We start from the raw sequence: 16,577 nt of genomic DNA on the forward strand, positions 1-16,577 counted from the left end.
CCGCCGGCTCTTAGCTGTCCGCGCCGCGCCGGGCGCGCGCGGTGACGCCATCGGCGCGCGCGGCGGCGGCGGAGGCCCCCTGCGCACGTGTCTCCCAGGCGACGGGCGGCGGCCATGAGGCGGCCCAACGTGCTCATCACCGGTGGGCACCGGGGGCACCGGGGGCACCGGGGGCACGGGCCCAGCGCGGCCCGGGGAGCTGCGGGCGTGGGCTCCCTGGGGTCCCAGCCCTCGCCCGGCCCGAGGGGATTCGGGGCGCGGGGCCCCATCAGAGCCTGGGGCGGTTCCGGTGTGAGGCAGCAGCCCGGCTGCTCCGGGGTGTGGGTGCAGCCCGGGGTGGCTTTGCAGCTCTCCTCCGTCATGAGGACGCGCGGCTGCTCCGTGTTATTTGGGTGCGGATTTCCTTGGGTCCCGCACGCTGGGAGTGACGTTCCTGCTCACAGCCCGAGTTCTCTCCCTGTTTTCCCGTTTCGCTCCCTTCGCCTGCTTCCCTTTGTCCCTTTTTGCCCCTTTTCAACCCATGAACTCTCCGATGTGGGCTGTCAGAAGGCTCCAGGTCGTGTGGCAGGGGCTCTCCGTGGAGACCTGCAGCTCTCCCCTTACCTTTGGCCGTGCTTTGTTCTGCAGGCACGCCCGGAGTTGGGAAAACCACGCTGGGAAAGGAGCTGGCCTCCAGAGCTGGCCTGAGCTACGTCAACGTGGGGGACCTGGCCAAGGAAGGTGCTGTGTGACAGCAGCCCCGAGCTGTGACATGGGGACACGCTGCTGGCCGGGGCCCTGCTGCTCTGCCTCGGGCACTGGGAGCCCTGCACACCTGTCTGGGGTGCCTGGGCTGGGCTGGGGGAGAGGAGAAGGCTCCAGGGAGATCCTGAAGGGGCTCCGGGAGAGCTACAGAGGGACTGGGGACAAAGGATGGAGGGACAGCAGCCAGGGAAGGGCAGGGCCGGCCGGGATCTTGGCAATGAGGAATTGTTCCCTGGCAGGGTGGGCAGGCCCTGGCACAGGGTGCCCAGAGCAGCTGGGGCTGCCCCTGCGTCCCTGGCACTGCCCGAGGCCAGGCTGGACACTGGGACAGGGGAAGGCGTCCCTGCCATGGCAGGAGTGACACTGGGTGGGCTCTGAGGTCCCTTCCAGCCCAAACCAACCTGTGGTGCTGTGCATTAAATGAATTTACTTCAGCAGGCATGTCTGTAGCAGCACGCTTGGTGCTAAGTAATAAATTACAAACTTATCCTTGTATGGATTTGTAAACAAAATGTGCCCTACACTGAACTCTGTCTTTTGCCTGCAATCTCCCGAGACAAAAATGTAATTTTTTTTACAGAATTGTGAATTATTGTGGTAAATTAATTGTAGCAGCTGCTGTGGCGCCCAGCAAATACCTGTGATTTCTCTGTGCTGCAGGAGAGCTGTATGAAGGCTTTGATGAGGAGTACGACTGCCCCATCCTGGATGAGGACAGGGTGAGTGCAGCCCCAGGGCCACCCCTCGTGCTCTCTGTGCAGTGCAGGGGAGCCCCTGTCCCCAGCCAGGGTCTCTGCACAAATCCCAAACAGCACAGGGCTGTTGGGAACTGCCTTGAGCCGTTTGATTTTCCAGCATCACTCTCAGCCCATGGCTACGGCAATGGAAGGTGCCAGCAGCTCACATCCCAGGCAGCAGACACAGAACTCAATGTCACAACTCACTTTATGAGTTTTGTGACCAATCACACAAAGCAAAAGCACACTGACAGTATTTATATCTGTACAGTGTATATTCTATATTGACAGTAGTTCTGTCCAACCACTACGAGCACAGGTACCTTTGGTTAAACAATGCTGGCTTATTTCAAATGCAATGCCTGCTTGTGAGCCTTCAAACACAATGCACACAGCTCCATTATTAAGCTTCAACCTTCCTAATATCTTGCTAGATAAACTTTTCTGCAGCTTAGGGAGTTATTCTAGGCAAGCTTTAATACACAGACCTGTTGCAGACATTTTTTCACAGAAATCCTTTCTTTCAGATTTCTGCCTCTTCTGGAAGGCAGAGGCCTCAGAAGAGAATGTAAACAATTGTTATCAGCTGCTGTGGAATGCAATGGGATGCACCTATTTGGATTGGTGATTGGTTCATGTTCCCATGTTTATAATTAAGGGCCAATCACGGGTGCAAGCTAGGGACAGAGTCCCTGGACACAACTTTGTTTAGATTCTTTCTTTCTATTCTTAGCTTAGCAGCAGCTCTGCAACTTCTCTCTTTATTCTATTTAGTATAGTCATAATGTATTATATATCATATATCAATAAATCCAGCCTTCTGATCAAGAAACAAGATTCTCGTCTCTCTCTCACCATGGAGACCTTCAACAGGTCCCTGTAATACAGACCATTGCTCTATTTGCCCTTGCTTTTCTACAGTTTAAATAATTTTTCTGCTGCCCAATCTCATGGCTGCTGCTTGGCTCCCATCACAGTTCTGCTGTCTCTGGGGCCTTTTGCAGCTTTCCCAAACCCTCTGATTCTGTGGGTTCCCGCAAGCCCCTCTCTCTGTCTCTCTGTGCAGTGCGGGTGCACCCCTGTCTCTCTCTCTCTCTGGGGCTGTGCGTTTCCAGGTGAGGCTGACCTCCCCCTGGCTGGGCGGTGCAGGTGAGGCTGAGCTCTCCCCCTCTCTGTGTGTGCAGGTGGTGGACGAGCTGGAGGCCAGGATGAGCGAGGGCGGGGTGATTGTGGATTACCACGGCTGTGACTTCTTCCCCGAGCGCTGGTTCCACGTCGTGTTCGTGCTGCGCACAGACAGCTCCTGCCTCTACGACAGGCTGCACAGCAGGTGTGGCACCTGCGGCCCTGCTCTGCCCCCAGAACCCCTCCTCAGCCTCCCTCTGTGCCTCACTCTGCCTCTTGCTGCTCTCTCTCCAGGGGCTACAGCGGCAAGAAGCTGCAAGACAACGTTCAGTGCGAAATTTTTCAGACTCTGTATGAGGAAGCTGTGTTGTCCTATAAAAAGGAAATTGTGCACCAGTTACCCAGCAACACTCCAGAGGACCTAGAGAGAAATTTGGATCAGATTATGCAATGGATTGAGCAATGGATGAAGGACAATAACTGACTTTTGGTGAAACAGTAACTGCTGGATCTCTTCTTGGGAGGGAGGGTTTAATCAATTATGTTTGTAGTTCTTGTATTGTAAATGAATGCGAGTTTTGTTGTAACTGGCTGGGGAGTAGAAGAAAGTTCAGAGTAGCCACGTTGTGAGGATGTGTAACAGCACCCTGAGAGGCATCAGGAGAACTGATACTGATAAAACCGATGCAACAGAAGTGACTGAAAGGATGAAAATGAGGCGGTTGGCCTCAGCAGCAGGAGCTGTGTTCAATAGCTGAGAATTCTTTAGACCTTACAATTGAAACCAAACCATGAATTCCCTGTGAGAAAACTGTAAAATCCTGGTAACAGGTGGCAGGTGAGGCAGATTTCCAGAGGGTGGAACAGTGTTCTGAAAGGAGTTGGTTTGATGCTCAGCTGTGGGATCAAACCTGCTGTGCTGCACTGTGGGTGTGTGAGGACAATGCAGAGTGAGAGGGTGCGGTGCAGGGTAAGGTGGTGGAGGGAAAAGAAGTGATGTGAGAGTTAATTTAAAATGTTTGCACGGAGTTTTGGCGATTCCTTCATGTGTAAGCAGACATCAGCTGTGCAAGCAGTGGTCTAGAGTGTTAACAAACTTCATTTTTCCTTTTTTTCTCTGTGTTCCCCATCCCCTGTCCCAGTGATGGAGGATGGCCCAGGAGCAGCATGCCGTGTCGGGACAGACCCCCAGGGATCCCCAGCATGGTCACAGATGCAGCGGGATCTGCTCCGAGTGCTGTTAAAGCCTGGGCCCCAGGGGGGCAGGGCTGCACAAGGAACAGGAAACCTGTCCTCACAGAAATGCTGCTTGGAACGAAAGCCTTGTCAAAGATTCTGTAGGAAGTGCTTCTTATAAACCCTTTATTTACACGAGTTTGGGTAGTAAAACAACTTCCTAAAAAAATTCTGTTGTGAAGAGAGTTGTCGTCACACATCTACAGCTTTGTTTTTTGTTCCAAATGTGCTGTTGGGCGTTTTGGGTTTTTTTTTTTGGTGACACTTGTGGAGCGATACTGCAACAGTAAAGTGATGATATAATGAACCAAAACGGTGAAAAACAGTGCGTTTCCTGGGAGAATCGGGCCAGGCATTGTGGCAGCTGGGGCAGAGGCTGCCTGGAGTGGAAAAGAGGCGAGGGGATTGTGCGGGGCGTCCGGGCAGTGTGAGAGCATTGGGGTGACCGCGCCTGCTCACCGCACCTCGCGTCCCCACGCGGGTCGGGGCCGTGCAGGGGGGGACGGGGATGAAAACCACGGAAAGTCAGCGAATGAAGTACGATAAATGATAAAAACCAGAAATGGGCAAACCCCTCCTTCCGAGCCGCGCCCGGAGCCGCCCCGGGGCGGGGCCGCTGCGGGAGCCGCCGGCAGCGCGCAGGTGGGTCGGGGTCCCCAGGTGTGTCCCCCAGGTGTGTCCCCCAGGTGTGTCCCCTCGGGAATGTGCCCTCGGGATGTCCCCCAGCTGTGTCCCCGGGCCGGGTTCTCCCCGCGGGGATTTCAGCAGCCCCGGCTCCCGCAGCCTCGCGTTTCCCTCCCTGCTGCTGTAAAAGCGGAGCTTTCCTGTTTTTCCAGATGAAATCTGGCCTTGCGGGAGGCGCTGTTCGCCGGTAGGTGACGGGCCCTCGGTCAGGAAAAAAAACCCAAACCAGTGGAAAACCTGAAAAAAAGCCAGGAGGAGAAGATGGAGGAAGCAGAAGAGGATGACATGACGCGTGGAGACTTGGGAAACGGACTGGGAAGAAGACCGGGTGGTGTTTATGAAGGGGAAAACTTACAAAATTCCTGTTCAGTTACATCTAGGAAGGGGTCTGGAAAGACTTGTAATTCCCTCTTGTCAGCAAAGGTAGCAGAAGAAAGTGATGCTGCAGCTATTCCTGCTCCAAAACGGAACAGCTTTTACGAGGGATCACTCAAAAAACCTGCCTCTAGTTCCACACGGCAGAATAGCTGTGGTAAGAGTAATTTGGAAGTTAATTATGCACCATACGAGAGGTTTTTCTTAGTGGAAGTGAGCCGTTCAGCTGCCTCACAAAGTGTCATCGAGTTTAATTCGAACCACTTGCCAAAATCCCTCAAGGGCTGGGGTCCTCCAGCTTCCTCCCAGAACACGAGCAGTACAATTGCTTCTCGGTGTTGAAGGCAGTGGCCATTCTTAGTGTAAAATGTCCAGTTTTAAGGTGTTTAACTCTGCATTTGAAAGCAACATTTATCAGAGAGCATCCTGTGGTGAGTGTACCGGCATGGGTTTGGCTGTGTCTGTGAAATTGGGTGGCACTGCTTGGATTCCTGCTTTAAGTCAGTTAAAATCTTCCTAAAGACAGTTCCTAAAGCTTATAGCTAAATGTTAAAAATCTTTTTTGCTCTTCAGTTGAAATTAGTGAATTGGCTTACGTTAGGGGTTAGGAAGTAGCTTTTAGAACCTGCGTTGGCATTCATCTTCCTTTTTTTGTGAAGGCAATGCTGCTGTAAAAACAATCAAATGTAGGCAGTGCTGTTCATAACAGTCTGGCTGCTTTTCTGTCAATCTTTAATATTGTGACTGAGGTATTTCTGTGTAACTTACTTATTTCTCTCCTTTAAACAATTCCCTGTCATCCTTTCCACAGTAAGCTGAGCTACCTCTGCCTCCTGAAAATTGCCCCTACTTCTAAATAGTGCTAGCTGTGTTGACAAGTTACAATCAGAAAAGATTCTAAACAACTAATTTTTTTTCATCATTATGACAATTTTGTTTGCTTTATTTTAAAGGAAGTTATAAGAGGTTTGCCTTTATGTCTCTTTACAGCAGACATTTTTCCCCCATTTCACTTCTTCAACTGTGAAGCAATGCATTTGAGGCTTGTAGTGATGTGTTTCTTGAATCTGTTTATTAGCTCCACAAGAAAAAAAGAAACCCACAACACCCACAACACAAATTCACCTTTGTATGTTACCCATTTTCAGGGTAAAATCCCAGCCTCTTTTTGCTTTAAATGTTACAATATTTTATCATTTATTATGTTCCATTGATCTTACAGAATCTAATACTGAAGTGTCAAATGAAGAACTGAAGCAGCAACTCCGGGAAGCTCTGGAGGTTGGTAAGAGTGCCCGCGGTGCTGCTCTCCAAATCTTCATTTCCCTTCCATGTAACAAGAGAATCTGGGCATGCTGGGAGAATTGGGTGTGCCCAGGTTCTTGGAATTACAGCAGGAGTTGGAAGCTTCATTAAATTTTATGTCAGGAAATTGTAGTGTGAGGTGTACTTTATATTCTGGGAGGTTTGTCTACAAAATATTTTTAAAGATGGAGAGAATATTGAAGGTACTGTTGTACTTTTCTAGCAGATGTTTATGGTTTTTATTAAGCTTTGGGGCTTGAAAATGTGTAGTGCAAACAATCTTTGGATTTCTAGTCTGCATGTTTCTTGAAAGGTTGTTAACAGCACATTTGGATTTTACTGTGGTTAAATGTGTCGAGGTGTTGGCATCACAGCCAGCTGACTTCAGCTGTAAAAAAACACATAGCACCTGCACTGTGTTCTCTGACCTCAGGTGAGCCCATGGAACAACATCATGCAGGTAAAACAGAGGTTTGTTTTTTGAGGAGGGAAAATTTACATTGGTTTCAGCTGAATCTTAATAAGATTACCTTGGCTTTTACTCAGCGTGTCTACTTTTCTTTACCTCAGGAACTTGAAATTCTGAAAGTTGAGCTTGAAGCATCTCAAAGACAGCTTGAAGGGAAAGATGAAGCCCTAAGAATCCTGCAGAGCATGGTAGGAGCTGTTCAGAAATCTCTTGGTGGCAACAAGGAAAACAGAGGAAATCTGCTGCTGCTCCTCATCAAAACCTCAAAAACCTTAAGGCCTTCCCAGGGCTGCAATTTACATCATTGAGTCTGCAGGTGTCTACAGACTTGCCTCTACAATTTACTACAACTAGTGTGTTATTTAATAAGACTTTAGTGTTGTAGCAATTCTTAAAATTTTAGCTTTGACAATCCTCGAGGATTTATCTACTAAAGATAAAATTAAGGCCTTTTTGCAGTCCCTTATGTTGAAGATTTAGGCAGTGCTTGGAATCCTGCTGCAAAGCATGAGTATTTCGAGTTGGCTGCTCCATCTGCTGCCCTAGGGGACAGTGTGCCTTAAATGTCAGGTCGTTCTTTTGTTCACCATTTGTAGTATTTTTATTCTCTTTGATAACAAATTCTGCTGAATCCAGTTCCTGGAATTTAGCCTACTTACAAAACCCATTTCTAGTTGTGTGGTTTCTAGCATCACATCTTTGTAGCCACTTAGGCCTGGATCAGAGCTTAGGTGTGTTGTAACCCAGTTGTTCAAGGTGTAATTTCCTGCACAAGCCCTGAAGAAGACACAATCTCAAGCTGAATGATGCTCCAGAGGTTCTGGGAATGAAACCCCAAAAGTTTGTTGTGCCAGTTAGACTTGAGATCAGAACCCTCTGAGGCTGACGAGGAGGCTGCTGGTGTTTGTGACTCTGCATTCTGCTGTTTGACTATGAGTGTGAAACTGAAAATTAACTCGGTTTAATCACAGTGTTGGACAGAGTTGCATTTTGGGTTCTGCTTTGGTTGTTTGTTGATTTTGCAGGCAGTATTTGATAAAGCCACGAGCCATACAAAAGCAATGCTTCAGAAAACTGAGGAAGAAAAGAGGACTCTAGAGAAGGTAAGTGTGGGTTTTTCCTTCACACATGGCTATTGAAAAGGGGTTATCAGACTGACTGTTTAAATCAGTGCATACCTGACATTAATTCCAGGGGTTTTATAAAAGGAATTCCTGTTCCTTCTCAGTAGAAAGGGAAATATTAATTTATCTCTTTGGATCTAGGCCTTTTCATGCTATAAAAACAACGAAACTGTAAAGCCACCAGAGCTCCTCGTGTGCTTTGAGCTGGTGTTGGTTGAGGGTTTCAGTCACTCAGGGTGAACTTGCACACATCCTCAGGGGTTCAGCTGAGGCTTCCCAGGGACGCTGAGGAATGGGTGCCCAGTTTGAGGAGGGAAGGAGGAGGGAGGTGTAGAGCTCCCGTGTTAAACGGAGCTCTTTGCTGTGTTCCTCCCACTGCTGCTCTGCTCCACGCCGTGGCAGTGCGACCGAGTGGGCTTCTCTCTGTTGGAGGCCTCTGGAAGCAGCAGTTCTGAACAGAGACTGCAGTCCCCAGGCCAGTGGTGCAGAAACTTTGATGTCTGCTACCGAATTTGTTATCTGTTATTTGGTCTCGGGTTGTCTCTAAGATTTCTGCCAAACCCAGCACCCCTGGCATCCTTCTGGGGGGAGCCCTGTGATGAGCTGCTGCAAGTTTGTTTTGTTTCCACAGGAAATAAATATTTTGCAATGGGAAATTGAATTTGATCAGGACAGATTTAAAAACATAGAGGACACCTGGGCGGAAAAATATGACAGGTATTTGGTTTACACTGTGTATCACTGGGGTTTTTGTTTGATTTTTAAAATTGCACTGAGTGCTCTGTCTCTTCTGTGTTTCAAACTTGCTTCCTCAGGTTCATTGTGTTTTCCCAATTCCCTTCCAAATTCTGGAGCATTTTGATTTTTCACACTAGTCACATTTGTATTTTTCAATTAAAACTTCTGGATGTGTTGTCCTGATTTCTTTTATTTTTAGGTGTCTGTAGGCTGGCTTTGCTAGGCTGAGTGTTTTTTTATCATATGATGTTAGCCAGCTGGGGACTGATTATCCTTATTTACCCTAACCATAGATGAGGCAGAGAAAATAATGGTATGTTCATGCGTGTGGAAATATAATTTCCTGGTTAATCATTTCTTTATTGTCTGGCACTGTAGGTCTGGGCATGAGTACAGGTAAAATACAATGCCTGAGAGAGAGGCTGATCAAGAGATTCTTTGTTAAATAGGAGTCACTCTGGGTGGACAGCAGGTGTGGCTGGGCAACAGGAATGTGCCAGAGGCACTAAACCAATTATACATAACAGACCTTGAGGAATGGGACCAGCAGGCTCACTCACTCACATGTAGAAATTGTATCTCTGAAGTCTACCCATGAGAGTTGTTGTCATTATTTGCTATTATTGTTGCTGTTGTTTTTACAATTCAGAATATACTTTTATTTAAATATATTTCAGCTTCAAATCAAAGGATAAGCTACAAGTTTACAAACCATTCCAGGGACACGTTTGTCAAGGGATGCCTCTTGAGAGGTGCTCTGGCTTTCCTGGCTGAGTAGGTTGGAAATGTGGCTGTGCAGTTTGGAGCCACAGAACTGGTGTTGGCTGGTGGAAGACACAGACACAGCTTGAGAAAGCTGACAGCCAGGGGCTCAGCCTGCTTTGCACAGGATCTCATCTTTTTCTGATAGTTTTCTGACATCTGAGGCAGCAGGACAAAAAGAATGAGCATTTTCCTCTGGTTTTTTTCCCAAGTGAAATGATTCAGAGTAGGCTGCATTTACTGAGAGCTGAGGTGCACCAAATAAATTGTATTGCTTTGACATTTAGGATGTCGGATCGCCAGTGTTCTGCTCAGGAGGGAAATGCTGCAAGGAAAAATGCGTTATCAGTGTGTATTGTGTGTTCTCACGTTGAAACACCTGAAGGCACAGCTGTTCCTGAAAACAGGATTCAGACTACAGGAAGTTTACAGACCAGAGCTGTCGCTCCTCAAATATCACTTTTGTTCCTTCAAGGAAATAGGAAATTTCTAGCAAGTGTTTCAGGGGTTCATAATTACCAATTTCTTTGCATTTCTAATGGAAATGTGACACTCAAACTAATCTGTTGTTAAAGCTATGGGCACTGCCTACTTTACCTTATGAAGGTTTGGTATTTTTTTAAATTTATATCTAGTACTCAACTCCTTTCACTTTTGATTTTTTTAATTCTGTCTTTCAAGTAATCCTAATTTTAATTTTCAGAAATATTAGATACCATGTTTTAACAGGTTATTTTTTAAATTATTGAGTGCCCACTTAAAAACGTTTTTAAGATTATAATAAAGCCATTTTCTGACTTCTACAGGATATACTGTGAAAATGCAGCTCTTAAGGAAGCATTGAAACTGAGGACAGAAGAAATAAAAACACTTAAGGCTGAAAATGCAAGTAAGCCAGCAGCAGCTATTCCTCCGGATACACTGTTTTTTAGGAATAAATCAGGTTTTAGGTTTTGGGATGGAAGATTCCTGTGGGGATCAGTGTCTTGTTCTGGCAGCTGATCTTAGTGGGTGTGCAGAAGCCTGGAAATTAAACTGGAAAGCAGCCAGGGCAGCCACTGAATTAGAAGACCTAACTCCCTTTCCGTCATTTTTGCCTTCCAAAAAGCTTTGAAGTAGCTGAGTTAAATCGTCCCTTGCCCAGTGTTGTGCTGTTCTGGATGGGAGGCTGCCTGACTTTTGAGTGTTCAAGGAGACGGGCACTCAGTCCTGAGCAGAGCAATACAGGAAATGCTCTCTCTCTAAGTGGGCCGTTGCTTCTGGGAGAGCAGTTTCTCCTTCCACGCTCTCATCTTGTTCCCAAACTGATGCTTGAGCTGTAAAGCTGCTTCATTCCGGTGTAGTTGAACTCAGAAATTAACAAATTGGAGCAGGGGATATTTGTAATCTCTTTCTTTGTTTTATTTTGTAGTCCTGAACCAGCAGTGCTTGGAATTCCTTGCAATGCTAGATGTGAAACAACAGAAAGTTTTTCAGGAGAACATGTTGAACAAAAGTGACATCACTGATTTCACAGGTCTTGAAGTAAGTATTGCCTGTGTGTTTTTCCAAATAGCTGCTTCAGAGAGATGATTGTGTGTGAAAAACGCCAATCACTTGTTTTTAAAATTTTAAAAGTTTAATAGTAATAAAATGGTTAGAAAAATAGCAATATAATAGTTATAAAAAGAACCATATAATTAGAGTAATAATAATTTGGACAATTAGAATTAGGACAATATGAGACAATAGCAACAAAGATTTACGGATGTCTGGATACCTCTTTCTGGGTAAAATAAGCCCGAAAAAGGCCCCACGTTAACAGAGGATTAACCCTTAAAAGCAACAGCCTGTTGCATATTCATACACCTCATCCATGATGCATAAATTCCATTCAAACACAGGATTCTGTCTGGGCACTGTCAGCTGCTTCCTCTGAATCCTGATGGTGTCTCCAGGGCTGAGTGAGGCAGGAAGAAGTTCATTTCTCCTGATAATGGGGCAATAAATTCTCTTTCAGAGAAAGATTCAGGTGTCCTGTGGCTGCTATCTCACTGTGACTCTTTTCTTCAAAAAAGTATCCTACATAGCATAGGATAGTTTCTATTTTAGCCTCATGTTACAACCTAAAACTATATTTAACGCACTATTTAAGAAAATTAATACAGCATCACTTTCTAACACAACATATATAATATTCATTTGAATATTTGCGAAAAGCCAATCATAAAATATGCGTTTTTCACATTGTGTACAAAACAGATCGAGAAAAGTCATTGCTCATTACACATCCTTCTATTTTAACCCATTCTTAGCTAATTAGCACATGCCATTGCATGCCTGTTAATCAGTTTTCTTTTTCCTCGTCCACATTGCAAGGAAAGAGGAGGCAGGAGAAGGCATCAGGCTGTTTTTCACGAGTTGAGATGCTTATTTTTATTGTGCCTAGCACTTGACCGTGCCTGCTCGTGCTGTACGGCTCAGCAGTAGCCAGCGAGGGCTGCAGGGTGTGGCACACTCACCTGTCAGGTTTTACCTGAAAGCACAGCTCTCACTGTGAGTCATTCCCTTTCACCTCCCACACCTGCTCTTGGTTACAGGGGTTTCTGCTGGCCCCTCTGCGAAAACTGTGAATTTTATGGTTGGCTTTTCGCGAATATTCAAATGAATATTATATGTGTTGTGTTAGAAAGTTATCCTGTATTAATTCTCAAGTAGTTAAATATAGTTTTAGGTTGTAACATGATGTTACAACCTAAAATAGAAACTATGCTGTGTAGGATACTTTTTTTAAAGAAAGGACTCTCAGCAGCCACAGGACACCTCAATCTTTCAGAGAAAGAGAATTTATTGCCCCATTATCAGGAGAAACGAACTTATTCCGCCTTGCTCAGCCATTCTTAATCAGGAATCAGAGGTAGAAGCTGACAGTGCCCAGACAGAATCCTGTGTTTGAATGGAATTTATGCATCATGGATGAGGTGTATGAATATGCAACAGGCTGTTGCTTTTAAGGGTTAATCCTTTTTCAAGCTTATTTTGTGCAGAAAGAGGCACCCGGATTGTGTGTAACTCTTTGTTTCTGTTGTCTAATATTGTCCTAATCCAAACTGCCCCCAATTTTTATTACTCTAATTATACTGCTATTTTTCTAACCATTTTATTACTATTAAACTTGTAGCATTTTAAGAAGAAGTTATGGGCGTTTTTGGCAGCTCTGTGACCCCTGGCTTGCTCTGTGTTCCAGCTGGCAGTGCTGGGAGCCTGCGCCTGCAGCCCTGCCGAGGGGCAGCCCTGCCCCTGTGCCAGAGTGGCAGCTCTCGCTCGGAAGCAGCTGCTCCATCTCAAGCAAGAGGTGAGGAGGCCTGGCAGGGTGGGGACGGGGCGGGGGTGCTCCTGCACCAGTCCAAACAAAGCCAGAGACACCCGGGCACTGTTTACACGAACTCTCACAACCACAGTGCATCTCAAAATACTGTAAAGTTTGTTTGTGATGCTTCTAATGCCATAATGTTTGCTGGTAGAAAAAAATTTGTTTGTATCTACTCAGCTTTACTGTTTAAAAAAATCTTTTTTTCATTCTTTTTCTTTCTCCCCATATTTTTTTAATTTGAAAAAAGGGAACACACCCTAAGTGTGTGCCCTCCATGAATGTACACACTGTGCATGTGGACTGGCACTGAACCTTTCCCTTCCTTCCTGGCAGTGCATTTCACTCCTCCCTTGTTGGCATCAGCTCCCACAGCCCACTCACTCAGCTAGGGCGGCAAGCTGATCTTGCTGGAAAATACCTGTTTACCTCACACTTAAAGCAATTACATGAATTCCAGGCTCCTAATTTTTTTTTTCTATTTATTGAAATTGTGTGGGTTTAGAATTTTTCTTCTATTTTGTGTTTGACTCTGGAAATGTGGTAGCCATCCTTGTGGTCCTGCTGCAGAATTTCCAGCTGGCTAACTGGTTTTGAAAATAGGTGCTGGCCTGTCCCTTAAGATCCCTGATATGGGTTCCAATCTCCTGCCCCTTTTTCTCTTGGCCTGGATGTGATGGGTTTTATTATTTTCCTCCTTGAGGTCTTGTACATGTGCAGAGATAAATAAATACACAGAGATGATTGTGTAGGTGGCTGGGGGTGTGAACATTTGCAGACAATGAAGAGCAAGGACTTTAATACACATTTCAAAATACATTTCTTTACGTGTCAGGAAAACCCTTTGGTTCCTTGCTACTTCCTTGATTATATTAGCTTGCAAGCTGTCTGTGCCTTAATTTTAAACCTGCTTTTGCTTCCAGATTATCTAACACGCTTTAAATTTCCCCCGAACTAAAACCAGATGGAAAGCCTGAAGAAGAGTAAGGATGAAGCGTACATCATGGCAGATGCCTTCAGGATTGCGTTTGAGCAGCAGCTGATGCAGAGGCAGGAGCAGGCCCTGAGGCTGGCAGAAGTGATCAGTGTGAAGAAGGAGAGCAGATTTGCGAGCTGGAGACGCCTGCGGGGTGCTGGTAGCTGGGCAGCGTGTCTGTGTGTCTGTCTGTGTGTGGGAGGGATGGCAGAGCAGGGGCTGGGCAGGGCTCGGGCACTGCCCCCAGGAAAGTGACATCTGGTTTGTGTGCTACCAGCAACTGCTCTGGTGTTGGGGTTTTGTTTCAAGTTAGCTCCATGGCTGAGTTGGGGAAGGGGAAGAAATGCAAAAAAAAAAAAAAAAAAAAAAAGTATATTTGGAACTTTTTTTAGCTCCAAATAGGGTATTGAGCAACCTGGTCTAGTGGAAGATGTGGAACAAGATGAGCTTCAAGGTCTCTTCTAACCCAGGCCACTCCATTATTCACTAGAGTTCTACATAGATTTTTTTTTTTCTATTTTTCCTTAAACATTTTTGGCCTTTTATTATGCATCTGTATCAATATTAGTGTTCTTACACTAATGCAGAGCTACAAAGCCCTGTGTAAAAGAGGAAGAATTCCAATCGGTAAAGTAGGAATAATTCCAATAATCTTTTATTCTTTAAAAAAAAAAAGGATAAAGAGAAGTATGTAAGTGCTTACATCATGGTCAGAACCACTGCAGACTTTAGGAACAGCACAATATATTTGTTTTGACTGTTGGCCAGGAGGTGCCAGGCTTGGAAGTGTGGTGTGTCTCCCAGATCCCTTGGGCTTTCCTGGGGTGTAGCACTACAGCAGCATAACCTTGAGTAGCTGTCTGCCCTACACTGATACCATTGCTTTCAGGCTCTGTTAGCTGGCACATCTGTTCCTTAATTTTAATGTATTTTACTATTTCTGGAATTATCACAAACTTGTAAGTTTGTGGCCTGTGTCAGAGAATCTATTATTTAGGCTACTTATGGTTTAAAAACAAACTACCATGAATTATTCTTTAACTAGAGCATCAAAAGTGTATTTTCCATAGAGCAAAAGAATTCTCAATGTGCCCACGTTTAAGGTCTGTGTAGCCTTTGTGGGACAGCAGGAGCAGTGGGAACCTGCCGTGTCCCATGCAGTGGGGGAAGCTGCAGCTTGTATTGCTCTTTTTCATAGAATTGTTAAATTAAATTATTTTTAATTATTACATTATTTTCTATGGCTTCCAGATTTACAAGTGCTTTACCCCAGAGTTGTTTTTCCCTACCTGAGCAGTTCTGCAGCTGACACACCTGTGTTTTGCACAGAGCATGTCAAGTTGGAGGGCAGCAAGACCAACCTGGGGCGGAAGCTGTCCAGCCTGCTCTCGTCAGCAGGGGACTGCAGGAAGGTGGAGGAGCTGGACAGCGCCCACGAGATCCTGAGGATGTTGATTGATCTGGTCAGTACCCGTGTCGGTGTTCAGAAACACACAATCACAGAATGATTATATGCAGGTGCTTTTATTGAAGGGCTCTGGGTGTCAGGGGTACAGATCCAAATCTGACCTCACATGGTTTTGGACCAAATGTGTTTTTATATTTTATCATTATATAACTTACATATTAATTATTAAACTTACATTGTTCTATTGTATACATTGATTTCATCCAAGCATGGATTTATTGTGATCCCCTCAAACCTCTAACATAGTTTCTCATGATTCTTCAAACAATAATTATATCTAATCACATCAACAATTATATCATTCGTCATATACTGACTACACAGGTGCAGTTTCCCATGATCTAGCAAACACAAGACCTAACACTTCCCAAGGCCTACCTTTAACATTTTCCCAGGGCCTATCGCTGGCCGGGGGTCTCTGTACAAATCCCAGACAGGATGAGACTGCTGTGGAACTGCCTTGAGCTGTTTGATTTTCCAGCATCACTCTCAGCCCATGGCCACGGCAATGGAAGGTGCCAGCAGCTCACATCCCAGGCAGCAGACACAGAACTCAATGTCACAACTCACTTTATGAGTTTTGTGGACCAATCACACAAAGCAAAAGCACACTGACAGTATTTATATCTGTACAGTGTATACTCTATATTGACAGTAGTTCTGTCAACCACTACGAGCACAGGTACCTTTGGTTAAACAGTGCTGGCTTATTTCAAATGCAATACCTGCTTGTGAGCCTTCAAACACAATGCACACAGCTCCATTATTAAGCTTCAACCTTCCTAATATCTTGCTAGATAAACTTTTCTGTAGCTTAGGGAGTTATTCTAGACAAGCTTTAATACACAGACCATTGTTTTATTTGTCCTTGCTTTTCTACTTTTTAAATAATTTTTCTGCTGACCAATCTCATGGCTGCTGCTTAGCTCCAGTCACAGTTCTGCTGTCTCTGGGGCCTTTTGCAGCTTTCCCAAACCCTCTGATTTTGTGGCTTCCCACAGGGCCTACTAAGCCTAGTTTTCTTTCCAGCTCCCTGAATTTGCTGTGATTTTAAAGTCTTTTACTATCACCTAGTTCACCTCCAGGAGTGCGTGTGCTAGCTGGGTTCACAGTACCCCGAGCTGACCGTATCCTACTCTCCCTCCTCTCCGCAGGTGAACGACAAGGAGGAGGCCCTGGCACACCAGCGCAAGGTCAGCTACATGCTGGCCCGGGCAGCGGAGGCCGGGCCGGGGAAGGACACAGCGGGACAGTGTCGGAGCCCAGAAAAGCTTAGAAGGCTCAGAGCCCAGCACCCCTCAGCTGCCCCTGCCCCGAGCCATGCCCACGTGCCCCTCACGGGAGCAGCCGCCGCGCTGCCGAGGCCGAGCTCCTGGCCCTCGGGCATGGCCGAGGGGCTGCGGGCGCTCTCGCCATAGTGTGGCTTTGTGAAAAAGATTGTCATGGAAACACCAGGAGCTGTGTGTGATGGCGTCATGTGGGGCT

At 46.0% G+C, this 16,577-nt stretch overlaps 2 protein-coding genes across 2 annotated transcripts; both read left to right on the top strand.

Moving 5' to 3' along the window:
• The first annotated feature begins 92 nt into the window (after positions 1-92).
• Positions 93-4,155, top strand: AK6 (adenylate kinase 6). Its single transcript, XM_059492306.1, has 5 exons — positions 93-142; positions 628-720; positions 1,405-1,463; positions 2,666-2,811; positions 2,901-4,155. The coding sequence occupies exons 1-5, from the start codon at positions 115-117 to the stop codon at positions 3,088-3,090; spliced, it is 516 nt and encodes a 171-aa protein (XP_059348289.1). The 5' UTR covers positions 93-114; the 3' UTR covers positions 3,091-4,155.
• Positions 4,156-4,479: 324 nt separating this feature from the next.
• On the top strand, positions 4,480-16,549 carry CCDC125 (coiled-coil domain containing 125). Its single transcript, XM_059492634.1, has 11 exons — positions 4,480-5,058; positions 6,124-6,182; positions 6,777-6,863; positions 7,701-7,778; positions 8,431-8,516; positions 10,106-10,188; positions 10,711-10,823; positions 12,526-12,633; positions 13,613-13,784; positions 14,954-15,087; positions 16,247-16,549. Exons 1-11 carry the CDS (start codon positions 4,788-4,790, stop codon positions 16,508-16,510), a joined length of 1,455 nt encoding a protein of 484 aa, XP_059348617.1. The 5' UTR covers positions 4,480-4,787; the 3' UTR covers positions 16,511-16,549.
• The last annotated feature ends 28 nt before the right edge of the window (positions 16,550-16,577 follow it).

This window comes from Ammospiza nelsoni, chromosome Z (genome assembly GCF_027579445.1).
Source record: "Ammospiza nelsoni isolate bAmmNel1 chromosome Z, bAmmNel1.pri, whole genome shotgun sequence".
NCBI lineage: Eukaryota > Metazoa > Chordata > Aves > Passeriformes > Passerellidae > Ammospiza > Ammospiza nelsoni.

Excerpts from the sequence above, each read along its gene's own strand:
- AK6 (XM_059492306.1), top strand. The coding sequence starts at position 115 with ATGAGGCGGCCCAACGTGCTCATCACCG. Across the intron at positions 1,464-2,665 it reads CCATCCTGGATGAGGACAGG|GTGGTGGACGAGCTGGAGGC; the intron begins GTGAGTGCAGCC and ends CTGTGTGTGCAG. Across the intron at positions 2,812-2,900 it reads TACGACAGGCTGCACAGCAG|GGGCTACAGCGGCAAGAAGC; the intron begins GTGTGGCACCTG and ends CTCTCTCTCCAG.
- CCDC125 (XM_059492634.1), top strand. The coding sequence starts at position 4,788 with ATGGAGGAAGCAGAAGAGGATGACATGACGCGTGGAGACTTGGGAAAC. Across the intron at positions 7,779-8,430 it reads AAAAGAGGACTCTAGAGAAG|GAAATAAATATTTTGCAATG; the intron begins GTAAGTGTGGGT and ends TTGTTTCCACAG. Across the intron at positions 8,517-10,105 it reads TGGGCGGAAAAATATGACAG|GATATACTGTGAAAATGCAG; the intron begins GTATTTGGTTTA and ends TGACTTCTACAG.